The 16847-nt window shown below is 44.2% G+C and overlaps 1 protein-coding gene across 1 annotated transcript; it reads right to left on the bottom strand.

Moving 5' to 3' along the window:
* Positions 1-2547: 2547 nt before the first annotated feature.
* Positions 2548-16291, bottom strand: LOC147626270 (ABC transporter C family member 14-like). Its single transcript, XM_086816409.1, has 11 exons — positions 14022-16291; positions 13572-13892; positions 13385-13471; positions 6159-6851; positions 5619-5783; positions 5214-5508; positions 4906-5120; positions 3766-4071; positions 3573-3636; positions 3108-3347; positions 2548-2980 (listed from the first exon to the last, which is right to left on the bottom strand). The coding sequence occupies exons 1-11, from the start codon at positions 16074-16076 to the stop codon at positions 2877-2879; spliced, it is 4545 nt and encodes a 1514-aa protein (XP_086672535.1). The 5' UTR covers positions 16077-16291; the 3' UTR covers positions 2548-2876.
* Between the last annotated feature and the right edge of the window lie 556 nt (positions 16292-16847).

The following is a 16847-nucleotide window of genomic DNA, read 5'->3' as shown; positions in this document are numbered from 1 at the left end:
GAAAGTCTTCATCCGCATGAGGAACCCAAAAAAAAAAACGAAGGATCTCTAGGTGATTAGGACCACGTGCACACCTTTTGCCCTCGCCCATGCACAACACCTTCAATTCTCATTGGGCTCTGTCAATGCACACACACCGCACAAAGCTCATCATCTCAACAGCCATCCAAGTACATCTCTGGATGGGGGGACCATGGTGGGCTCAAGCTTGGTCAATGGTAAAACCCATCCCCTGGATCTTCTTAATCACCCCCACTTCGCCCAAATAGTTGTGCTTCATGCCTAATCAATTCTACCCATAACTTCTTCTTCCGCTCAACACCTATGGATCCTCGCCGTCACCTACCACTCTTATCAACACAAGATCCCATTCCCATGAGCTACAACGACAGAAGAAAACAAACCACTACAAGAAAAAGAGAGAAAATTGACCCCCAATAAATCAACACCCACATGGGAGCCAAGATATCATTTAAGGTGTCTTGATGAAGACGATATAGCTACATGTACATCGCCATTGAAATACAGCATCTCGAAGAGGCAGTAACCATGCGAGTTATCTCCTTGTCCCTCCGGAATTCCCCCCTTACCACTTGCTTACTAACACCGTTGTTTTACTAACCCCTCATTCACGCCACCACCTATCAATTTGATACTGGTCATTAGGTATTCCGTTCTAGTCTACTCATTCAAGTACTATGACTCCTCTCAAGAGGATATTCAGCTACAAAGACGACAAAAAAGAAAAACAACAAAAACACAATAAAGAGTACCATTGGGTACATACAAGAAAGCAATTTTCATAAGGGCCCATATAACTAGATGGATACTTAATCGCCACTAACTTCTTTCCATCTTACTAACCCTCCCCACCCCCTCTCATTTCCAGAGAGACAAGAGAACCAACCAAGTGCGACACTTCCCAGCGTAGTATGTTAGCCACATCTGGTTAACACATTCATACGACAACTATATCCACACGCTTATGCCATGGACGCCTGAACTATATTGTAAAACCTGTCATTTGATGAGAGAAATGCCCTAAAGACACTCTCAAGTCTTGAGCTTCGAAGAACAAACAAGAGGATCACGGTCAGTTGGCCAAACCATAGAGAAAAGCCTTGTAATTATGTTTAGACGCCTCGAGTCACTCACTCCCGAGAGCGGCCTAGTAGAAAAAGGCTTGAAACTATAAAAGTCGATTTCTTTTATCTGTAACTCGTTCTCCCATTTGTGCAATAGAAGTGGAGTGTTCTCTCTTCCTCTTTCTTGCAACTCTAATCTAGCATGTGCGGTATGCTTAGAGTTAGGATTTGAGAGTGATTAATGCTAATCACTTGTTCTCTCATGCTTCCCTCTAGCTTGAGTAATTAGGCTATCACCACGATCGTCTTGCAAAGATCCTATACGATCTTCACAAGAGAGGTTACACCACCCGCCGTTGAATTAGCAACCGCCTCAGTGCGACGACGAGGTGCGGAAGGATAGCGATGACGAGTAGCTAGCTCTTGAGCATAGCTTGAGCTCAATGGATCGGTAACTTCCCGCGACACATTAGGGTGAGCTTAACAAGGATGGTGGTATTGAATTATGAAGGAGATAGTGATGGTAACACAATACTATCGACAAAGGTTCCATGTGTTGTTCTAATGTTTGAGTACATTAAAGATTACTTAAAGGTGACAAAAGGAATTAAAAATTACACATGATGTTAAAAAAGATGAGCTGATATTCAAAGATCTGATGCAGCTTTCACCTTGTACATCAATCCAATGATTGAGTATTGGGAGACCATGATTCAAGCACTAGAGAGACCAAGTGTCCAAGATAGAGGCTTTTATCAAAACTTTTAGCCAAGAACTCTAAGCACACATATGGATGATATATAACTATTGACATTGATGATGAATTCTTAAGATTAGAGAAATTTGATGATCACTATTACAAACCACAAAGTAAAAGGCCGAAGCAAGCTTTTCAACCTATGATTAATGTTAAAAAAGGAAACGTTCTTATTCGACCATCAAAACCAATATATCCTATATGGTTGGGTGTAGCTCAGAGTAACATAGATGTCAATAAAACATCTCAAAACTACGAGAAAATTTTAATATAATATACACCAAAAAAAAATATTAGTGATGTTCAGATTTATAGAAATTATTAGAACAAATTCTAGATGTGTAGCAAAAAAAAAACTTGTGTGTTGGAAACTATCAAACACAATAGTTTTTACGTAGATCACTAAGGAGCAAAAAGTGTCACAAAAGATTAAGATTCCAACAAATGTATGTACTAAGACAAAAGAGAGTAGACTGTGATGAAGGCCAATGACTTTAGATTATTAGAGTACTAGTTGGATCTACGTTGGTCACTTTTTATTTATGAGTTAGTGCGTATTCTTCATAAAATTTAAAATTTGATTGTTTTTTTTCTTTTTCTTTTCTTTCAAATTTTATGGATAATTTCTTGGCTACATTGTAGCTTAAACGGTGTTTTGTAAACACCCCATATGTGTTATTATCAACCTTGAGTAACAACACTCTCTTTCAAATTTAATGAAATTACCAAAAATTAATTTAAAGATGTTAATTTCATTTTTTTTCCAAAAATGTAGGGATTTTTTCAAATTCCCTAATATGGACTTTAAGAGGGAAGGATTGGTAAAGTACAAAGAATTAAGATGACTGTTGATCATACTCACTAATCTCCCGTTGTGAAACACCTCCTCGAGCTACGACCTCCTGGCCATGTAGAATCCTAGCATGTTAGCACATGCAGAAAACTGAGTGCTGCAAAACTGCCTATGCTCTTCATTGCTTGCTCCATTCTGGAGAATCATAAAAGGAACCACCACTTCTTCAGAAGCCACAACATCAGCCTTGCGATCGCGTGGTATACTCGCGAACCAGAGACGCAAAAAGTGTTGAGGGATGATGCTCTAGCAGCTTTTTTGGGCTATCGTACTCCTTCAGCAAACCTGCAAGACAGAAAAAAAGGTCAGTAACATGACCGTCAATGCATACATGTGTGTGCACGCATGCATGCGCATGACCTCTCATCTAATGCCCCTGATGCTTGGCATGCATATGACACATGGTTCATACCTGCTTCCAGAACCATGACCATGTCACAGTCCATCACAGTGGGTATCCTATGGGCAATGCTAACGACTGTACTCGTCTGGAACTCCTCCCTGATGATCTTCTGCAGCACCGCATCTGTCTGGGTATCCACAGACGCGGTGGCTTCATCTAGGAACAAAATGTGGCTCTTTTTCAAGAGCGCCCGCCCTAAACATAGCAGCTGCCTCTGTCCCACACTCCAGTTCTCCCCATTGTCGACAACTGCATTGCATATATCAATCAATAAAACCATCACAATGTGTAACATACATTTTCTATGCGTTCAACTTGAAAATGCCTTGAGATGAGATGAATCTTTCAAGCCAACAGACCATGGCAGCAAAGTGCAAGGAATGGGGCTTGAGCGGGCCTCTCAATTGAGAGCCCTACATGTGAACCACTATACCAGCATTTCACAAAGAGAAGAACTGAAGAGGGAATTCTCACCTGTTGCATCCAGCTTGTCAATTCTTCCCTCCACAATGTCTGCCAGCTGGCATTTTCGTAGTCCCTGAGAGTTTAATACATCATATCAGCTGCCCATCTTCTATGATATATGCAAAGAAGATTATTAAACAAGGGCAAAGAAGACAACATAGTTCTAACCAAGGACTACATCAAAGGCATGTAGAAAACTTACCTCCCATATCTCATCGTCTGTATGAACACTCAAGGGGTCCATGTTTGTCCTTATGGTGCCTTCAAATAACACTGGGTCCTGTGGAATAATGCCCAGTCTTGATCTTAAATCGTGGAGCCCGACAGACGTAATGTCTACCTCATCAAACAAAATGGACCCACCAGCCGGCTCAACAATTCGAAACAGCACTTGAATCAGTGTTGATTTTCCACTTCCGGTTCTGCCAACCACACCTATCTTCTGTCCACCAACAATGTCTAGACTGATCCCTTTGAGGACCAAGGGCATCGTTGGCTGATATCGGGCCTGCATAGACCATCAAAACTTCTTGTTAAGAGATCAATAGCAGCGGTAACTTTCATTAAAAAAATCTTTGACATCCAATGAATTACTTTACTTGGTCATCTGCTATTATGGTGCCATGTACTAAGAACCCCATCATGTAGCACAGGGTATGAGCTTGGACATGCCTACGAATGTTGCAATGCCCAGTGTTGTTATGTGCCCAAATGACATAATTAGGCTAGCTTTGTTGCTTAGGTATTGATAATTGGAGTTCAGAGTAAAGCAGCCTAATTGCTTTTATTAGGCGACTCCAAGCTTATTTATGTGAGTAGTCGTCTCCAGTAGGGAAGAGTCTTAGGAGATCTGCACACGGATCAAGCCATGGCCAAGCTCTAGCGTGGATAGTGTGCTCCCATGGTACACGATGCCCAATTTGGATAGTGTGGGTGGTCGGTGTAGGTCTAGCCTCAAACTCAGGGAGGGTGCTCAGGATGAAGCTTGCTGGCAACCCCTTTGATGATCTTAATAGTATGTTTGTGCATGATCATGTTTGAAGGCTTTTAGTTGTCTCAAACTGGGCTCCAAAAGCCATGTACCTGTTTGACGTAGGTCATTATTTATACTAAAGAGACGCCTTTAATGTTCAAGTCTTCATAAATAAACCAGCATGCTGAATTCAACCATTTACATTGGGTGCAGACTTGACCATGCTGAGGAACCATCCAAAAAGACCACATCCAATGGATTGTGGTCAAATCTTCCTCCACCAGCTTAACTTTAATGAAGTGATTTTATTAAGTCCCCCGCTACTGCAAAAAGAAGATGTCTCAAAAGAAAGAAAGGTGTAGTGCTTACTGTCAAGTCTCTAATGCTGATGTGCCCTCTGCGTGGCCAGTCTTTGTACGGCACACTGCCCTCTATAACCAATGGGGCCTCGCTTGGCAGCCTTGTGTATTGCCCAACACGCTCCACTGCAACCATTTTGTTCTCAATCATGCAGCTGAAGAAGACTGATGCTGCTAACGTGGTATTCAAAGATAGCCCATAAGAAAGAGAGAGAGCTGCCAAAGCTGCGAAAAATCGTATACTTTTTAAGGTTAGAACAGGATGGTAAATAACCTTTGAAAAAGTGCTTTGGCATGAAGGATAGAAAACCAACTCACATGGTGTGATGATGCCTTCAGGAAGGATTACAAGTAGAAAGGCTGCAACACAAAGTACGATTGCTCCGATAATTTCAAGCCTAAATCCAAGCCATTCATTGGAAGCATTGAAGTGGAAATCCATCTTAAGGTTGGTGTTAACACGAGTTAGATTTGTGACAATGAACTCGTCATCTTTTCTAAATCCTCTGATGACCATAAACCCAGCAATGGTCTCGGTAAAATGGTGGATGACTGGGGCTTTGGTGACTGAGTCAAGCCGAGTGATCTCTCTTGATGAGTTAATGTAAAAGGCCTGTTCAAAATCAATGGTTTTGTCATGATATAATAGGCCACTTTACCTAAATCGAGCATAAACTCATCCAAAGCGCAGAGGGGGAGGGACAGGAAGAAGGGCATACTTACTTGATACCGAATATAAACCCATCCTAGTGGCAATATTATGAAGATTACTGGCCACGTGACCACACACGTCACAATCACAACACCTATTGTTGCAGAGTAGAGCATCATTGCTAGCATAAAAGAAAGAGGCAACAAAATATCCATGGTCGCCTGATCGGTCGATGACTGTACACAAGTAAGGTGATGTAAGCCAGAAAGCTAAACAACGTTTATTACATGCTATTAGCAACTTGCACATTGTGCTCTAGTGCAGTTACTATCATGCCATGAATGAGCAATGTTAAGGGTCACCATGTATTCATCATCATCGACAACTCATACATGACTTCCTATGTCAATACATGCAATGTTATGGGTTAACATGAATCCATCGCCATGGACGACTCATGCATGGCTTACTATACCATCACATGCAATGCTGTGGGTTACCATGAACCCGTCGTTATGGACAGCTCGTGCACTCATAACATATTAAATTGATCGTTCAACACACTATCACAGATTGAAAGAAATGAGGTGCAAGTTGTAGAAGGACCTTACTCGTGTTAGTATTCTTCCTGTCGGTGTCGTATCAAAAAAGCTCATAGGAGCTCTGAAAATGCTTTTCAGCATGTCGAGATAAAATTTCTGGGTGCTCTTCAAACTAAACAGAGCCATAAGAACAGCCCGGAAAACTACAAACAGCCAGTTCCCTGCACACAGCAGGGCATATACCCGTATGAACAAACCCGCATTGAAGGAGGTCTCCGATGTCTCATGAGAAAGCCAAAAATCACTGCATATGGCAAAGGTCTGTGAGATGATCTGCACTGCCAACACTAGCAAAATGAAAAAGGGCCCAAAAGCCCTGGTCAAATACAACCAATATACATTCCATCCCACCCTGCCAGACTCTCTCTTCTCATCTTCAACAAGCTTTCCTGGCCCTTCTTTCAAAGTGGATGATGAGAAGGAGCCTGAGCTTCTGCGCTTCATAAGATTCTCTTGAGTGCTCGAAAACGAGCCCGATCCCGACCGCGTCAGCAGTTTCACACTCTCATCGAAGGTCTCACTCCATTGACTAGTGGGGGTGCCCAGTACAAACTCCTCCACGTCCACAAGCTCTTCTTGAGGATCCACCTTAACTGCCCCAATAGCTTTCTTATGTGCTGCTACCAATGCCCCGAACTCGGCACCGGCTTTTAAGAGATCAGAATAATTTCCTGATTGTTGTATAACCCCATCTTGCACCACCTGCAATCACAAATCATACCATCAGTCTTCATGCACAAATGCAATATTGGTTGCATGGATGCACAAAAGAAAATCATACCATCAATCTTCATGGACATACGCAATAAAGAATGCATGTCTGGACACATACCATACCATCAATCTTCATGAACATACGTGCTATTCGTTGCATGGATGGACACATACCATTCAATCAATCTTCATCCACTTAGGTAAAATTGTTTGCATCAACGGACACATTTATATTCCATCAATCTTCAAGCACATTTGCAAAATTGGTTGCATAGATGGACACACCCAAAAACGAAGCGAAACTATCTGATGTCAGTTAATTTGGTATCACTCACATGAACAATAATGCATCCAAACCACACTGTGCAATCTGACACTAAGCTGACCTATCTTGATCCTCATTCTCTGCCACACGTGATAATTTGGTATCAGTCACATGAACAATAATGCATCCAAACCACAAGCACAAAGGGTTAAGGATTTAGCTATCCATACAATGCAGTCTACAACCCTAGCGTGTGCAATCTGACACTAAGCTGATCTATATTGATCCTCATTCTCTGTGACGTGATAAGTCCCTGTAGGTAGCCCGAATTTTGGATGAAACCAGCATTTGATAGCTGCACAAAGTGATCACCATAAAACTGCATCTACATATAAGGATGTTGGGGTAGTGTGGTGTACATGTAGCCGAGGAAAATCAAAGCAAAAGATTCAATGATCTGGGTCCAAAAAATGAAGAAGCAGGAAGTCATACACCTCTACCAACCTCTCCTCTCTACACGTGTGAACTTTAAAGACCTGTTTGTGCATAATATCTTGGAAGTATGAAATACAACTTAAGAAGGAATACAGCATAACAAGATTCAAAAATCCGACATCTATCATCAACATAAACAAAAACATGTTCATCTAAGCTAGCCGTGACCCTACACTTCCACCCTTATCAATGTACTCTTTGATCTCATCTACATTAGGCCAAATAAAATAGGTCAACAGGGGCATCCCTATTCTGCCCCAATGATACTTTGAAACATGGCACATAGGCACAAGTGTTCTGGTATCAGAGCCTAGGGAACTTGGAATTTTCTGGCGCCTATGTGCATTGATTGCTTGGATAGAGTAGAGCACTTAGATTCCAAGAGTGCACAAGTTCGGGTTTGGAGAAAGTAAATATTTGGGTTCTCTTCATTGCACCTAGGTTGATTGGGGTATATTGTGCTTCCTTGCCCCACCAAACCCTTACCTCATTGTTGAGATGTCAAACTCAACACGAGCTAACAGTTATGATATGCCTTGAAGACCGTTTCCACCACTTATATCACTAACGTGTTTGGTAGAATGCTAACATGATAGATCTTCGCCAGTGATTCTACAGCTGGACTACACCAGCTGCTAGTCCACCATTAAGTTATGGCATACTTACCTTGCCAGCTCACTCACTTAGTGTGTTCACATTATGGAACGCATGTACATAGTACTTTAGTACTTATGTTGTATTTCTCTTATTTTTTGGTAGAACCCTTTTGTTGTGAAGAAGAACAACAATTTTCAGCCTCTCATCTTGTGTGTTCTCTTCTAGAATTTGTGTGAGTGTGTGTGCTTGCAAGAGCTCAAGCTCTCTTCCTCCCTACATCTTTTCATGGTATCATAGCCTGGTTTATGCTAAGAAGCACAGGAAGCGGTACGAGGGTAAGAGCTTCACCTACTATTCCCCCTTTGTATTGGCTACTACACCCTTGTCGGGAGCTCTTCAAGAGGCACCGGCAAATGAACTCCGATTGAGGAGCTGTCTTCGCGAGAACACATTTGCAGGACAACTATTTTGTGGCCGAAAACGAATTTCGGATGCGTCTTGACCTTTGTTTTTCAGATCGAGGTACCCACGAAGCAGTTTGGCTAGACAAGGAGTTCTTTCAAGAGTACCCCCAGTTGTTGACGGACTACTGGGAAGCCATGAACCCGCCGCCAAGCTAAGCAAGAGGGAATGTCACATGCGCTTTGCACTGTAGTGCATGGTGACAAGATGGCTCATCATCATCAGTGCATCATTGTACATCAATAGGACCCTTTAGGATATGATTTTGTCGTATGTCGTGGTCCCATTGTAAGCCCCAGTCCAGGATATGTCAAGCACGAGCTATGTAGGTCTTTCCTCAGCCATGGAAGGTCAGTCAATCAGTCAGTCAAGTCCCTTAACCCACTGAAGAGAATCATTCATGCATGTAGAAGTCAATCTAGAAGCCTTAGGATTTGCATTAGGTCATGGTCTGCATTGCATACCATTCATCTCATGTGCATGTGAACCTTCCCTTAGCCTCACTACCCTTTAGCCATAGCATTATAACCTTTGCATAAGCTTATAGCCCAGTCGGCAGCTTTATGTCCAGTCAGCAACATTAAAAGCTTTATAATCACCATATATATCATATTTATTCAAGTCGTGTAGCGATAGGAAGCCAACCGACCACCTCCCTAGAGGAATATAAATACCTAGCAATTCCTTCATTCAAGCATTCAGCCAATCAGATCATCAAGAAGCGATCATCATCAAGCATAGATCTTCATCAAAGGCTGAAGCACATACTTCTCTGCTCATCTACTGCAGAAAAACACAGCTTCTACCTTCATCCCTTCTCTTGCAGAAAACGCAGCATATCTCAGCCTGCATACTCAGCCCTCATCGCTTGCATATTCACAACCTAGAACAGTCCCCATTCAGCCCTTCTCTCAGCCTCAATTTGCAGCCTCCCTACAGCCCCTTGGAAGAGTGCATTAGCATCAAGATTGATCATCATTGGGCTTCTACAGCAGTGTGTAGTCAGCCCTAGTCTTGGTCTTCTGAAGTCTCAAAGTCAGTCTTGCAGTCATTCTCTTCAAAGAAATAAAGCAAATACTCCTAACAATAGGAGGGGGCCCTTCAGTGGGTAATTGGGACCCAATACTATGTACGGATCTCTATCTCTTAAAGTTTGAAGTGATAAAGTGGATTGCTAAAGACTCACGAAACTCAGGATACAAAAGGCGGTGTGAGACTTTGTGTGACAGGATCCTTTCATCTACGCATAATTCCGCTGCATGTTACAGAAAGCCTATGATAGAGTTGATTGGGATTTTATGGAGGGGACATGTGCCAGATGGGATTTCCGCTCCGTGGTGTTTCTGGACTTTACTCGGCCTCTCACAACTAAATCCTCATTCAAGGAGCTAGAGGTGATAGATTTCCCCTCTCGTTCGGACTGGCAGGAATACCCTCTAGCACCATATCTCTTTCTATTTCCGAGACCATGAGTAGCTTTCTCTCACCTCACAAGACTGGGCTTCAGGGATTGCATCTCCCCATCTGTGCACAGAAGGAGCTGCTAGACTCCGAGTTCGCAGACTACACAGTAGCATACTTATCAGGAAACGAGGGGAACCTTCAAAGATTGCAGAGGCGATAGAGATCTTATGTCAAGCATCTAGAGCGCACATCAACTGGCACAAGTCATGTGGATTTTGAGTTGGCTCTTCGCCTGCCCCGACTTGGCGTCTAGTTGATGCTTTCCAGTGGATCCCGAGGGGCACTCCAGTCCATTATCTTGGATGCCAGGTGGGCATCGATATCTCCCTAGAGTAGCAGTTAGCCCCTCTTCTTCTGAGCATTCGAAAGAAGCTACTGCACTGAAGTTTAGTAAGGCTTTCCTTAGCCAGCCGGATAGTGGTGGCGAGCCAAGTTCTTCTTGCCAACATGTAGTATATCACTTCTTGCTAGGCCTTCTCACAGGCCTGCATTGGTCAGGTTCAACGGTTAATCCACAACATTCTGTGGGCTGGCAGTGACGGGGCCAAGGTGGCTTGGAGGGTGATCATACAACCACAACACAGGTGACAGAGGGGGCTTGGGTATCATCGACCCTACCATATAGAGATGTGCCCTTCTAGGCAAGTTGATTGTTAGAGGCCTTCTTCCAAACGGCGAGCCTTGGAAGGATTTCCTCCTGGCCAAGATTTCAGCCCATACACCGAGTCTGGGGGACCCTTGGCCGCAGAGCACTAGATGGATCTTCACGAAGATGCGGGCTCGTGGCTTTAGCCCACCTTTTGAGGGAAGATTGCAGCCAGTTTATTACGCGCTTGGAATCATCTTAGGCTAGCCCTTCAGCAGTCTGTCCCAGTAGCCTCCGAGGAGCGTCTCTGATAGCCCTTGATCTGGAACCCCCTAATCTGTCTACCTAGTGGTCACATGTTAGGGGCTCGCCCACACGTATCTTGAAGAGCTTTGAGCACGGACCCTGCTAGGTTCCTTAGAGATTGGCTTACATTCAGACAGCTGCCCCAGTGGCCCAAGAGAGGGGCCTAACTGCGAGACTCGGCCTTAACAACGACTGTGCCACTCCTCCGAAATGGAAGACCCCGATCCCGGACCCTATTCCCCCGCCTATGGGTGGACTTGGTGTGATCCTGCAAATAGGGAGGAGACTCCGAGTACCCCATTTTTTGCATACACCGCACGGCTTAGCCGTAGGATCCAGATGCCCAACGTCAAGGGAACTCCGGCAGCAACTAGACGCTGGCAGTCCCAAGGCCTCTCACCGCAATTTCTCTTAGATTTCTAGAAGAGGCTATGGGGAAATTTTCGACCTCGGATGATCACTCTCTTTTTGTGGTTGCTGGCACATGAGTTTGGTGGTTGCTTGCTCATGGGAGTTGGGCAATAGGCACGTGGTTGGCCATTGCAACATCATGTCCAAGATGTGGCCATCCCCAAAAGTCTCAACGACATTCTCTTTGGGATTGCCCGAAGCCTGAGTAGGTTTGGTAGCGGATCCTCTGCATCTTCACTATGGACACGGCCTCTTTCCGTACTATTACATGGGACACTGTTGCTTGGGCCACTCAGGCCGAGGTTGTCATGGCTTACGAGGAGGGAGGTGGGGGACTAGTTCTTCAGGTCTCTCACCTTTGCATCTCGATAGTGCCAGTCCCAACCCCATTACTTGAGAGACTCTCTCAAACAGTGTCTAATGCCTTGTACAAAGAAACTGAGTGAGAAAAAGATGTAAGGCTGACACTAAAAGGAGACTACAATAGATTAGTCTTCATCTTGGTTATCCAAACCAGTTCAAGTGCATATTTGTTGCTAGGAAATCACTTAAACCAACATATTTGGCATAGACAAAGTACCATGGTTTGCCATGTAACTCAGCTTCAGTTTTAGATTTTTTAATCAAAGTTGTCTCTCTTGGGAAACTACTCTCTTCCTAGGTTTAAGCTTCCTTTTACAAAATCTGACTTTTTGTGACTTCACTGGTTGATTTATTGAAGCTTCTGAACCAGAGGAAAGATAGATAATTTCTTTAGTGTCTTCTAATATCTACCAAGAGCTAGTCATTCCACTTTAGGTTATCAAATCAAAGGGGTTTGAGCTAGAGATTATGAGCATATTACCCTAAGATGAAGATGGAGCTTCCTTTGCTGCTGTAGATTGAGAGCTTGATGTCACCTCTGGCTCCAGGAGGTACCGTGCAGATAAAACCCCAAAATCTGCTCTGCACAGCCAGCTGAGCTGGGCAGAAACGGTGGTGCCACCAACGGACTGGGTGGAGCTGGGCGCTGCACAGGCGGAGGTGGCAGAGCTGGGCGGAGATGAAAAAATTGAGTTGGCCAGTCTCTAATTGGATGCCTCACGAGCTGTTTTCTGCAGGCGATTTGCCGGAGCGATGATGGGCTTGTTGTGTGTGGACGATGATGGTGACGAGCTTGTTTACTGATGACGGACAGTGACTGAGGTTGTCGATGCTGATTAATGCCGAGTGCTGCTGCTGCTGCTGCCACTGCTATATACTCTCTCCCCTTTGCTACGAGCTATTTCACGTCTGGCCAGAAGCGCTGTGTGTTGCTGCACTCTATTGCCCCCTAGGAGGATGTCAAAACTGGGCTCTGATATCAATTTATCGTGATAATTGAGGTGCTACAGCAGACTATGGGGGATCGTACTCATTGATCATCGTAGCAATGTTGAACAAAAGAGCATATTGGTGATGAATAAACACTGAGAGGAACACGACAGTGTGCAGGAGATGCACTCAGAAAGCTTGCACACATTTGGAATGATATGAGAGCAATTAACTAGGTTTGAATACAAACTTGATTAGTTGCTAACCCAATCCGATTACGCTCTACTGGCCCACAATTCTTTCTTCCTTGATTCTCTCTACCTCCCCTACATTCTTGGTATCCCTAAATTATCTCCATCAACTCCTTTGATTACTCCACTATGTAGATACGCCTACTGAGAGGTACATTCATCTATGGTTACTCATGGTAACGCTTAAAACCTTTTAAGCAGATAGAAAATATTTGGATATGGATGATAATATTTCCAACAGGGAATGGCCTGCCTGTATCACCTGTATTCTTCTTAGAGCTAGAAATGACAGACTTGCTATGGTAACCTAGATCTCACTTCAACATGTCAATCTTCTTAAAGCTAGGGAAGACAAGTCTGTCATATGAATATAGAGCATGACAGTGCATACCAGGATAAGGTCAGCTTTGTGTAGAAACTCCACTTGATGTGTCACAAGAACCCTTGTCTTCCTATTCAAGGCTCCAAGTAAGCAATCCTGTGAAATCACAAACATGTATACCATTAAGTACACTCAGTAGCCTACCCGGCATATATTCACAGATGCATCATTCATCAAAAGCACTTGATTGGGAGACCTTGAATATGGCAGAGCCTGTATGAGCATCAACTGCACTGAAGACATCATCTAAGAAGTACACATCCGAATCTTGATATACGGCCCTTGCTAGCTGAACCCTTTGTTTTTGACCACCACTGAGATTGATACCTCTTTCTCCTATCTCTGTTTGATCCCCGAACTCAAAGAGCGCTATGTCTTGCTCCAATGCACATGCCTTTAAGGTCCTTTGGTACTTGGAACAGTCCATGGGCATTCCAAACAATATGTTTTCTTCCACAGTACCACTCTGAATCCATGCCGTTTGAGGAACATATGCAGTTCTACCATATACTTGGACCTGCCACATTCAAAATAGATGATTGAAAAAGATCTGTGGATGATATGGCTCAATGCAATACAGGCAATCCACGGTTACAATATTGGAAATTGCAGTGAAGAAATACTGGAGGCAAAGAAAGAACCTTACTGTGCCAGACAATTTGGGCATTTCACCAAGCAGAGCTGCAAGTAGTGAAGATTTGCCAGCCCCCACCGTTCCGACAATGGCAACCAAATGCCCCTGGGGTATCATTAAATTGATGTCGTGGAGAATAGGCCTGGGCACCTCCTCATCCCATGTGAATTGGCCACCTTCAACAATGATTGAGTACCCGGGCTCACTAGGAAGGTCTCTGTTGACGTAACCTTCTAGTTCATTGCTCAGCATGTACTTGTCAAGGCGGTCAAGTGATACAAATGCCTGGGAGACAGAGATAATCGCCTGAGGAAAAGTTCTGATGGGTTCTGAGAGAATGTTGAATGTGGAAATCACTGTGAAAACCTTGGCTGCTGTAAGCTCTGTGTTAACTAGCAAGCAGGTCCCAAAGGTGACAATGGAGACCACAGAGGTCGACACTGTGAGCACAGTTATGTTGGATGCAAGAGCATACTGAAATTTTTCCAGACACTTGTACTCGGCCTTCCGGCAATCCTCTACTTTCTTGCGAAAATACTCTTCCCAGGCTTGCAACTTGATGTTTTTCATGTAGTTAAGAACTTCTGTAGTAGCCTTCATTCTCACATCCTTCTTGGTCATGACTTGAAACGAGTAGAGACGCAAGAGCCTGCTGTTGTTGGTGATCATAGCCCCAAACACAAGCATTGTTGCGAATCCAGCCAACATTGATATGCCGATCTCGCGGTAGAGTATGAAGAGAGCTATAACTATTTGAAGAGGTAGCATCCATGTGTTGTGTAGCTGGACAATGGAGTCATTGATCTGCTGCACATCCACGGTCATGTAGTTGACAATTCGGCCGGCCCCATGGGATTGCCGGGATGAACTTGATAGCCTGAGACCTTTCCTGTAGATGCTGGTGATGAGGCATGATCTGATCATCATGCCCAGCTTCTGAGATAAGAATTGGTACTGATGGGTAGAGTACACTTCCACAAACTTGGCCACTAAAAGGATAAAGACGAGCACGTAGCCTTCGCTGTAGTACCTCGGATCGCTCTCCAGAAAGTCCACAAAACTTTGGATGAGCAAAGGCCCAACATACATGGATATGGCCTTGACAAAGGCGAGGGCTGCAGTAAAAGCCAACTGCCATTTGAAGGATCTGAAGAGTGCTGCCCTCACAGGGTGATCTGTTTTGTTCTTTGGCCAATTGGACTTGAAAAGAGCATACAGTCTTTCGGCTTTGTCATCGGGGGAGAGCTCAGGAACGTCCTCGATCTGGAGGGTGGTTTTGGCCCCTTTCGAAAGCAATGGGTTTAGCCATAGCCAGAAGGATTTGCTCAGCAAGCCAGCTGTGTAGTACCCTGTGATCTTAACATGCTTGTTTTCATCTGAATCTTCATTGAGCAAGGGCTCTGAGAGGCCATTTTCTGTAGGCTGTCTGAGGCCAGTTGGGCCTCTGGCAGAAACCACCAAGAGGAAAAGAGAGACTGGGAAAATTACTATGTTAACAACATCATCAACTCTGAGAGAGATGGTATAAGAGAAGCCAGAACCTGCAATTCTGATGATTGCTGAAGAGAACTGCAAGATGGAGAGGACAGAGGTGATGAACCACCATGCCCGGACAATCTGCGGATGCATTGCCGATCTCTTGGGCAGCTCGTGTCCCACCACCAGTGTGAATGTGGTCCAGGCAAGGGCCTGGATAGCCGAGAAGGCCACCTCTGCAATGGAGATTTGGGTCCATCCAGAAGATGCCCAAGCATACCATACGTGCCAACCCAATGAGGCAAAAGAGAGCAAGGTGATGAGGGATAGGAGGACAAATGTGGTGATGAAGAGAGGTCCGGCTTTGGCGGATTGGGTCCTGTTCTGCTCATCCTGCTGCTGCTGGCTTTTCTTCCTTTGGGCGAGTACAGAGACGGTGAAGATGGTGAAGAACAAGACATGGAAGGCAGCTTGAAGGACATGGTGAGAGCAAGGTGAGAAAAGGACATAGATGATCCATTCTAGCACAGGAACCTGTTGGGCAGAGAGAGGGCCGGGTCCAGAGCACGACAAAGAGAGCAACCACGCCATAGCCAGAGCCGAGCTAAGCAGGAGTGCAGAGATTGACGACGATTCCCATTCTCTGAGCTTTCGGTTGAGCAGAGGAGGGGAAAAAGGAAGAGGAGTTCGGCACAGAAGGAAAGAGGGTGACGGAAGGGGAGCGGGCGGGCGACCGGGGTACCGGGGACTGCCGGTTAGTTCTTCCCGTGGCCGGCAGAGATCCTCGTGATCAGGGTTCCAGTCATAAAGTCAAAAAGCCCAAGCCCTGGCTCACATAACCTGGTTTTTTGTATAATTTCCTCGCTCGAATTTAGAAATCCCGGTTGGAATTAGACGTTGTCTTTAATTTTAAGGGTTGAAATTTGCACATTTTAGTTATAAATCCTGGCATTTGTACCATTTAGTGATTTTCAAGTCTAAATCCCGATTAAGCCTAAGCATTGCCTTTAATTTTAAGGGTTGAAAAAAACTTTTTTTTTTGCACTGTCTGGGACATTTTTGAGTGAACCTGTTGAAAAAGAAAAGACAAAATTGAACAAGAATCTTCTTCAGTATTTCATCCAATTATTGGTATTTTTTGAAAAATTAGAGCAAACGTAGGTGATAAAATGCAAAACAACAAACTCTCCATGGCTTTTCAAAGCTTTTTTGGGGTTGCAAAAAGGGCACATAGCTCGCAACATGTTGTCAATTTGCAATGCGTGGAAATCGGCCCTATGCCGATAACTTTGGGATTTCTAGAATCAATTATTCAACAAGTGTTACAAGTCCTAACCCCCCTCCATGGTGTAGGACTCTTAC

The sequence above is a fragment of the Cibotium barometz genome, chromosome 22, assembly GCF_041138505.1.
Source record: "Cibotium barometz isolate CiBa-2024 chromosome 22, ASM4113850v1, whole genome shotgun sequence".
Classification (NCBI taxonomy): Eukaryota; Viridiplantae; Streptophyta; class Polypodiopsida; order Cyatheales; family Cibotiaceae; genus Cibotium; species Cibotium barometz.
The sequence above is the reverse complement of the archived record's forward strand: the minus strand, read 5'-3'. Positions and strand labels throughout refer to the sequence as shown.